Source organism: Lathyrus oleraceus, chromosome 5 (genome assembly GCF_024323335.1).
Source record: "Lathyrus oleraceus cultivar Zhongwan6 chromosome 5, CAAS_Psat_ZW6_1.0, whole genome shotgun sequence".
Lineage (NCBI taxonomy): Eukaryota > Viridiplantae > Streptophyta > Magnoliopsida > Fabales > Fabaceae > Lathyrus > Lathyrus oleraceus.
This window is the reverse complement of record NC_066583.1, coordinates 297,398,630-297,408,676: the sequence shown is the minus strand read 5'-3', so window position 1 is coordinate 297,408,676 and position 10,047 is coordinate 297,398,630. Positions and strand designations below refer to the sequence as shown.

General features: G+C 30.0%; 1 protein-coding gene across 1 annotated transcript; it reads left to right on the top strand.

Moving 5' to 3' along the window:
* The first annotated feature begins 6,827 nt into the window (after positions 1–6,827).
* On the top strand, positions 6,828–9,844 carry LOC127084086 (WAT1-related protein At4g08290). The gene is made up of 7 exons (XM_051024474.1): positions 6,828–7,056; positions 7,337–7,399; positions 8,239–8,355; positions 8,438–8,681; positions 8,784–8,948; positions 9,055–9,206; positions 9,399–9,844. The coding sequence occupies exons 1-7, from the start codon at positions 6,857–6,859 to the stop codon at positions 9,553–9,555; spliced, it is 1,098 nt and encodes a 365-aa protein (XP_050880431.1). The 5' UTR covers positions 6,828–6,856; the 3' UTR covers positions 9,556–9,844.
* The last annotated feature ends 203 nt before the right edge of the window (positions 9,845–10,047 follow it).

Genomic DNA, 10,047 nt, shown 5'->3' with positions numbered 1-10,047 from the left:
TTAGCAGCATAGATACTGACTCCACCAGTTCCTTGCATTCAGTTAAAACATATTTGAAGTGAAACAAACATCATCACCCTTAACACCAGGCACATACATCGAAGTATGCAGCTTCATTTATGTTCATGCGACGATACTGCATCCAAGCTGTGATTTGGTACTGCTACCAACTACATGTGGCTTTCCTTAAACAGGAAACAGAATTAAGAACAAAAATTTCCCATTAATAATATAGACTGATAAAAACTGTCAATACAACATTCTCTTGAAGCATTGAGATATGAGTATGAAAAGTAGTAACTTGGACAACACGAAAGCCAGGAAATAGGCTATGAATCTACACCAACGATTGAAAAGGAAGATACCATGCCATGCCTCAAATCCAACAAGAAAATAAGGTTCAAATTGGCTATCATCCTCATCTGTATCTTGTTATGGGACCTGTGTTCTACTTCTTGACCTTTGTCTGTGGTTATCTATGAAAAATAGATGATTTGTAGCGAGAGTTCCAACGAGAAAAGGGTTTCGTGGGTTCTGCATTAAGAAGGGTTCTCAACAAGAAGCAAGGTCGACATGGATTTTGCAGCAAGAACCAAAATACACTCAAAAAGAAGAAGAAACCCTAGCAAATATTTGAGTTGATGATAAAGGATTGAACACTAAATAGTACAATGGAACCACCAATGATAAATTATAAGAAGGATCTCCAATGTTCCAACAGAAAGGTATTCTATAATTTCTCATAGGTTTTGAAATTATAAAGAAGAGAGGTTGAGAAAAGGGGAGGTAATTCTGAAAAAGAAATCTTATCCCACCGATCTTCTGCTAAGAAGAATGTTTTTTTTTCTCTAGACATGAAAATAGAGTGGGAATTGAAATAAAGTATATTATTCCCATGGTTTTTCTCTCTATTTCTTTCCTTTTCTCTTCTTTTTTCACTTTTCTTATTTTTTCTTCTAAAAATCAATTTTTTATTCTCAGGAAAATTTATTTTACTTTTTCGATCAAAGGTATAAACTTCTTATCAAAAATATAAATTTCTTTTCTTCTCACCACAAACAAATTGCGAGATGGTGAAAAATTATTCCAAGAACTTATCTTCTTACTCTGTCGAGTCTTGGATACTCTCACTTAGTAAATAATGCAGCTAATCTTTTTCTCTTCTGCTCAAAGTAAACCAAAAAGTATTTGTTTGATTTTGCTCTCAGCTACTTCTTCTAGTTGTCACATAGAACAAGTCTCACATAAATGAGTAAGATGTCCCCATGGACCTCTAGCAGCACTTACATCGAGTTGGATGTCTTTCAGACCTACTAGAACATTATTTTTAATGTCAAAAGAACTAAGGTTCACTGGTTGGAACCTAAGAGAAATAAGGTTCTTCTGCAATAGTCTCCCACAATCCTTCTCGGTGGATTAGACATATTTACAGGTTCTTGTTGATCACTCTTGTTATCTAAATAAATTGGTGTCTTCTATTTTTCCTGGTTTTATTTTGCTAGACGTGTTGCTTTCTGATTTTCTCTCATCGTCTTCTCAACCTCTGAATCAAATAGTGATTCACCCGATTCAATACCTCGCATAAACAACCAGAAAATAATTGAATAGCACTGAACTAATAAATCATGTCTAAATAAGAATAGAAAATAAAAGGCTTAATGCATGTTTTAGTCTTTTAACTTAATTTAATGTTCCGCTATAGTCCCTTATCTAAAAAACGTTACAAGTTAGTCACTTAACTTCACTTTTGTTATCCTATTTGATCTCTTCCGTCAATTTATGGAAAAAATGTTAAATTTTGGTGATATGACACGACAACAAGGCCATTAGTACAAATTTGAGTCAACATAGGTAGTTAAAAATGGATACATTGTTTAAACTCCGAAAACAAACCCCTCACAGTTTAAATAGTGTATCAGATTTAAACTGCATATGCTGAATCGGATTTGTATCATTGACCTTGCTATCATGCCACGTCACCAGAACTTAACATGTATTTTTCTTCCAAAAATTAACAGAAGGGACCAAATAGGGTAACAAAAATGAAGTTAAATGACTAACTTGTAATATTTTTTAGTTGCGAAATTAAAATGGAATATTAAATTAAGTTAAAGGACTTAGTGATTAACTATACCAAAATAAAATAATAACAAAAAAATAATATGCTGAAAATATGGATTCAGATGCGTCAAAATCGCACCCAAGAATTTCTAGCAACATCCTTTTTTTTCTTGCTTTCAAATTTTTCTTTTACTATCACCACAAGAAGAAAAAAAACATGGTGCATCGGTAGTTTTACTATTATGGCGGTTCGAACCGCCGTAATAGTTGGGCCACAACTGGTTTTATTCTGCCATAAAAGCGTGTGTCATCAATATGATTGGGGACGATTTAGAAAATCGTCCCTCCAACTGCCGTTACTATTTACGACAGTTAGTGGAAGGTCTTAGATAGCTCTATGAAGGCTTCAAACTCTCATGAATTTTATTTAATATTTTGTGTAAATATTGTGACGATTTTAATGTTGATTGTGCAGCTCTATAAGACCCTCTAAATTAATTATTTTTAAAAAAAACTAAAAAATATAATGTAGCTATAATATTAATTAATGAAATAGAAGTTGAAGCATGGTATATCACTTACCAAGCCATTCCTTTAATAAAATATTCATTTTTTATGAGAACACAAAAAACTTTAATAAAGTAGATAATAATGAAACCAATCAACAAATTTCAAATGAGAAAATATAAACTGTGATAAAAATTAAGATACATGCACCCCATAAAAACCCATCAAGCTAAAGAGATTTTATTGATTCTTCAAGCTTATTCATGTTGGCTTCATCATCGTGTGGCTTCATATCCAACAAAAACATGACTACGAAATTTATTAGATCTAGGAATTAAATAATCAAATTTTATTACTAAAGCATTGCTTACAGATTTTATTCTAAACCTAATTTATATGTAGTCGCTCCAAACTCGTACGCATCATTTTTTAGGATGGATTGCAAGACAGAAAAAATCTTCAATGTCTGATGTTGTATGTTATTCTTCTATCTTGAAAAAAAAATATTTTTCTACCCTTGCAATCCATCTCATATAATATTGTTGATGTTGTTGTGGTATTTTTGGATTAACCTTCATATGTTGTTAATCAAATAAAATACTTCATGTTTATTACTTTTCTGGGTTAATAACATTGAGAAATTTATTCCCAAATATACTGTAAATTACATGCAAAAATTAGTGAATGGTAAAAAAAAAGTGTAAAGGATGCAAGACATATTACTTTCAATTTTTTATCGTTCACCTTTTTTTTTTGCATGTAATATATTATTTTGGTTTTGTTATTATTGAGGGAAAATTCTTTATTTTTTTTATTTTTTAATTTAAAAAAAAAAAATTTCCCTCGGTTTTAAACAGGAACCAATGTGTTTAGTTACTCACCTACAACAACGAATACATGCTCTACATTCATAAAGTAACATCGCTCAAGATATTGTTAACTCCTCAATCAACAAGAAACTCTCTACATTCACCACTATATACGTTGTTCTCTTTTTTGTGAAATCATTTTCCATAAATCTTTTTCTCAAGATAATCCATCGAACTTGGGGAACAAACATCTAAGATGAATTGCAAGTGCAGGAAAAAAAATTCTCATGGTTGGAACAGATAACTTATAAAAAATTAGATGCATGCAAATTATTGAACTTGAAAAGAATGTACACAAATGGTATATAATAAAATTTAGTTAACATCAAAGATTTGTTATTCTTCAAGAATCAGATTGTCAAAATCTGGATTTGTTGTAAATATTGCATTTTAATATTCTGTGTAAACAATGTATTTAAAAAAAATAAAGCTTATTCCCTCAATTTTTAACAGGAACTGAGAGGTTTGTTGCCCTTAATAAGAAACACATTTTATCTTGGTTTTGAGTCATAACCGAGGGGAAATTTAAGCGTGTTTATTGAGTTTATTTACCGTCCTTAAACAAATCTATGTCATCCATTTAATGCGTATCAACGCTCAAGACACTATCATTAGTGATCCGTATGAAACCTAAAAGACATCAATTATAAAAACAATTCGAATGCCAAAAATTGATAATGAAATATTTTACATGAAAACTTTGAAACATAAAGAAGTTTGGAAAAGTTCTTATTGATGGATTGAAAAAGTAGAACATTATTTGGGTTTAAGGTTTGTGTTCTTAAATAATCATATAAGTGAATATTTATTATATTTATCTAACTTTTTTGTTTTAATTCAGAAATAAATGAATGCAAAAATCATAGAGAATATATTGCATCCAACACTTGATCTTCCCCAAGATTAAATGAAACAAAGATCCAGCATTTGATCTTCACTGAAAGTAATGACGATGAATCGGATTCAAAATTTGTTATATATTTTTATTTTAATATTTTGTGTAAATAATATAATGAGATTTTTGATAAAAAAAAGAATTTATTTTGGCCCTCAGTTTTGGTCATAAACCGAGAGACATGTGACCCTAGTTTTGAAAATATAAAAAAGTTATTGTTGCGGATTGAACAAATGATCATTTCAACTATTTCCTCAGTTATTCAAATACGAGGAATTCAAATATTGAGGGATAAATTGAGAAGTTTTCATGACAATTGAGGTTATATCTCTTTCATGTCTAAAATTATTTGTTTTTTAGGAGTAACCTCGTCATTAAATCAAATATCGCCCATCTAATATTTGGGATCTCTATGTCTCTTGCATCCTTCTCCTGCCATGCAAATGCAATGTACATCAGAGACATTTCAATTGGTTTCATATTTCATCACCACATATTAGTCACATGTCTGCCGGTGCATGTGACGTGTGAACTAATACATGCAGTGCATTGCATTCTTAAAAAAAAATTAAATGTTTTACATAATGATTAGAATGTAGATGTCCAAAGATTACAATTTATACTTACTATTTTATCCAAAATTGTTTATTCAAATAAGTCAGTTTTTCAAAAATATCTCAAAATAATCCATATTTTTCAGATAATTTCACAGAATAATCCACTTTAAAGAATTGATGTCAGATGAATTGGTGTCAACTCTTTAAATTAGAGAGGTGGCGCCAATAGAATTGACTTATGCACCTAGTGATGTCAATCCAATTGGCGCCTATGCGTTAGGTTAAAGAGGAGACGTCAGTTCGTCTGACACCTATGTGTGTTGTCTAATTTTTTTAAAAAAACAATGTACATTTTATATAAAAGGCAAAATCGGACTAATTGGTATTCATATTAATATCTAATTTTTTTTAAAAAACAATGTACATTTTCCTATAGCAGCGACGAAGACGGATCATGTTTGCAATATAATGAAAAGAGATATGGAAAAATAAATCACACAACATCTCTATTTATACAAAAAAAATTACAAAATACATACAGGAGTCAGACCAATTGGCGCCTCCTCTCATTCTTTATACACAGGCTACTATTAGATTGACATCACCATGTGTTGTAGCAAATTCAATTGACGTCTCCTCTTTAAATTTCAGGATAGACGTCAATTCATCTGACATCTATATGTTGACGTTTTTTTAAGTGAGGTAGTTTGAGAATTAATTTGAAATGTGTGTTATTTTGGAAAAAATTTAAAAAAACTGAATTATTTAAATGAAAAATTCTAAAAAATTGATATTCCTCAAAACATATTCAAATTAAACTTTACCTTGCAAATAAATTCACCCTGAAATTCTCCAGCAACTAGAAGATTATCTATCTTTTACTGCAAGTGTACTAACTTGAGCGTGCATGAATCCTTCCAATAGACTTCAACCATGTTTCTAAAAAGAAAATTGATAACATGGAAAATTACGACCATAATTGGTCATTTTGTCTCAAAATTTACGTAATGCAAAATTAAAGAACATGTATCTGTCGTAGTGTGTAAATACCCGAGGCAATTACAAGGAACCATCGAGTGAACCTTTTTATAGAAAACACAATTCAGCAACCACTTAATGTTTGACACTAGATTTTGATGACCATGTAAGCCATTAAATTCTTGCACTTCAAAATGTTAAGTAATTGAATTTTGAACACATGCATTTGCATCATATTTTAAAAAATAATAATATATGAGTATAATAATTCTAAAATATTGGCGTTGGATATTGAACTTGTGACCATTCAACATTTTACTACGGTTGATTTGATCAACCGTGATGATATGTTCTAGCTATTGTCTTTTAAACACGGCTACCGGACAATGGTCATTGATCAACCGTGATGATATGTTCTAGCTATTGTCTTTTAAACACGGCTACCGGACAATGGTCATAAATACGACACTTACTACCCCACTCTTTGTTGTCACATACCTTCTACCATAATAAAATTTGTCTCCTAACTATACTAAAATGTTGTTATTCTAGTGGTGAATGTTTTCCCTCGATTTGTATAACAGCTTAAAGAATATATGATGTACTTTTCAATTAAAAATTAAAATAAAATAAAAGTGTCTTATGAAATAGACTTTACTTTAGTTGATTAGTTATCTGAGGTAAATTTCCGTTACTTTTACTCCAAGGTGTATTCTGACTAAAAAGCAATTCATTAATTAGTGAGGGAGTCATTTCAATCAAGCAAAGATAGCTGCATATACTCCCACTAAATAATTTGACTTTCATATTTGATTGAGAAAAAGCAAAAATCTTTATAACCTGAGGCTCTTCAATGGATTACTTATCATCTTCCTACATCTAATGGATTACGTCTTATCACAATTATTAGTATTTATAAGTAAGGCTACTTCATACATTTGAAACAATCTCTCTAAACAATATCAGTATTTTCTGTTGAATAGAAAGAAATGGATAAAATAGGGTTTGCTAGTTTTTGCAGTAAGGCAAAGCCTTATGCGTTAACAGTGGCAGTTCAAATTGGGTTCGCAGGATCATCCATATTCTCCATGTCCAGTTTCAATATGGGAATGAGTCGTTTTGTGTTCATTGTTTATCGTAACATCATTGCTGCAATTACCCTTGCTCCTTTTGGATGGTTTTTTGAAAGGTGATATTGCCTAATTATTCTCTTTTATTTGTAGAATTAACTATAATTAAGCCTATAAATAATTATCGTTGTCTATTTTTTTTTTAAATTATATAAATATAAATATAAATAATCACTTACTTGTATACAATCCTCACCATTCAATTATCTCTCAATAACTTTAACTTTTCGAAAGCAAAATTAATGCCTAACCTTAATAAAAGTGGAATTAACTTTTTTTTTCTTTGTCTTGAATTCTTTTTTCCTATTTCTAATTATCACTTTTCTTACAATTTTGCAGGAAAGTCAGGCCAAAGATGACTATCTCTGTCTTTTTGCATATAATGGCGCTCTCATTTTTGGAGTAATGATCTTAAAATCTATCTATATAGCTAAATATCAACACTCAAAAAATCTAATAAATACTTTAAGGATAGATATTTTAAATGATAATATTTAAAAATAGAAATATTATCATGAGGTATATCAATTAAAAAATTGTACTCTTTAAAATTATTTTTTATATTTTATTTATCAACACGAGTTCTTAAAAAACCATCACCAAAATTGTACTTAATAATGAGTGTCATTAGAGTATTATTTAAAAAAAGTAGTAATACAATATCAAGACTAATTATTTATTTATTTACCTTTTTAAAAGTATGTCAAATAATTTTTTTAAATTATTTTAGTATAAATTACATAATTAATTAGATTAATTTGTCGGGTTAGATTTAAAACAGATTTATTTTTATTATACTTATTTAGATTTGAGATTTAATTTTAAAATTTAATTTATTGAAAAAAAATATAATTTAGTATGAGATAATGAATATCTACAACTTATTAAAAACTATTTTAAAAATATACATATGATAGTAGCTTGTATCCATCTAGCTCAGCTAATAAATATATATTGAGCTACAACGCCTACACTATAGTCTGAAATAGTAGAATGAATTAAATTTTAGAGTAGAAACTTCTTATAGTATATATTTTCTTTTTCATTATGATTTTTCTTCAAGAAAAAAATTTATGTTTATTCTTCTTTAATATGTTTATTAAATTTATTAATCAATCATAGGTGCACGTATAACAAAACACAAAATGAGTTAATGTTGTATCACTTACGTGCACGACGTAGAAAATTTGTTCCATAATAATAATAATAATGTATGGTAATACCATTTGGTACTATCGTAGGCCAGTAATTGATCAAGGATTCACTTTCTTGGGAATGCAATATACATCAGCTTCATTTACATCTATTTTGATGAATACTGTGCCTTCTATTACCTTTTTCTTAGCCGTTATTTTCAGGTAACTCCTAACTTAAGATGATTATTACTATAGTAACTTTTTATTAAAAAAAGTGCTAATCTTATGCTTCTCCATTTATCAGGATTGAACATGTAAATATTAAGCAGATAAGAAGCATAGCAAAGGTGATTGGGACAATAGTAACATTTGGAGGAGCATTATTAATGACTATTTACAAAGGACCACCAATCCACCTTTTTTACTCTCCAAAAATAGCTCATCATGACGCTGGAAGTCACGACACTCAAACTCTTAAACATTGGGTCTCAGGAACACTCTTTATATTATTGGGTTGTTTCACTTGGTCATCTTTCTTCATATTACAGGCAACTATATATCATTCTTTTTTTGGTTGTTACTATTCAATTTTGATACGTATATTGCATCATGTTGTATAACACAATTTTAATATGAATTGTGAATTGCAGTCGATAACGTTGAAAAAGTATCCGGCTGAAATGTCATTGTCTACGTTAATTTGCTTAGTTGGTTCTTTGATGAGCACCGCGGTGGCGCTGGTGGCGGAGCGTCACTCTGGTGCGGGGGTTTGGGCTCTTGGTTGGGACTTTAGACTCTATGGTCCTCTCTATACGGTACTTTCTCTATAAGTTACAATGTTTTTTTATTTTAACTCTATGGTCCTTTCTATTTAATATAGTCACCTCAAAAAATTATTTAGAATGAACTTAAAAACTACAGGGAATAGTTACGTCAGGAATAACATATTATGTGCAAGGTTTGGTATTGCAAAGCAGAGGCCCAGTATTTTTCACTGCATTTAATCCTCTTTGTATGATCATCACTTGTGCTTTAGGCTCCTTTCTTTTGGCAGAACAACTCCACTTGGGCAGGTATATCTTACTAATTAACAATGCTTTATTATACCACTTTTAGGTTTTTGGACGTCCAGTATATATTAATCATAGTTCAACGGGGTCAAATGAAATAAATATCCTATTTTATTACAATTTAGTTATGATAAATTTACGGCGGTGTTTTATTACATCTTTTAGTGAATAATATTTTCTCTTTATGGATGATAGTATCATTGGAGCAGTGATTATTGCAATGGGTCTTTATTGTGTTGTGTGGGGTAAAGCCAAAGACTATGCATCAGCCACTACTACTATGCCACCATCGTCAATTACAATGAAGCAAATTGAGACACAACTTCCAATTACTTCATCTGATCATGTCTAACCAACATGAGTTAATTATTAATTTAAAGTGTGCTGATGTTGCCTTAACTATGAATAGGCAATAGCTATCTATATTATTTCATGCTTGTGTTTTGGTTTACACTTGCTCAAGGATACTATCATATTACCACTATAGGCAGTAGTATATACATGCACATTTACTCTCAAAGCATATGTACTTTTTTTCATGTCAAGATATTTTTGTCGTTTTGTGTGGATTTTTATTCTGCTTCATCATTTTTTTTCTTTCTTACAGTGACAAAATAAAGTTCTACTTCATTATATTTTCATTTTCATGAGTGAATACAACTTTGCATTAGAATTTGTTAAATTATCTCTTGTCAAAAATCCTGTTGCTTTTTAGCACATAGGCAATCTCAAACTCAAATAAAAGAAAAGAGTTGCGTTAAGTAGTTGACAACCAATACAAAATTTAATTGAATCTTTATGACATTGATCTTCAACAACAAAATAATGAAATACTAGGTCATTT

What these genes read in the sequence shown, in the direction of transcription:
- LOC127084086 (XM_051024474.1), top strand. Translation starts at nt 6,857, where the DNA reads ATGGATAAAATAGGGTTTGCTAGTTTTTGCAGTAAGGCAAAGCCTTAT. An exon ending in TTTGGATGGTTTTTTGAAAG is followed by an intron (nt 7,057 to 7,336) that starts GTGATATTGCCT and finishes ACAATTTTGCAG; the next exon opens with GAAAGTCAGGCCAAAGATGA. An exon ending in CATCTTTCTTCATATTACAG is followed by an intron (nt 8,682 to 8,783) that starts GCAACTATATAT and finishes TGTGAATTGCAG; the next exon opens with TCGATAACGTTGAAAAAGTA.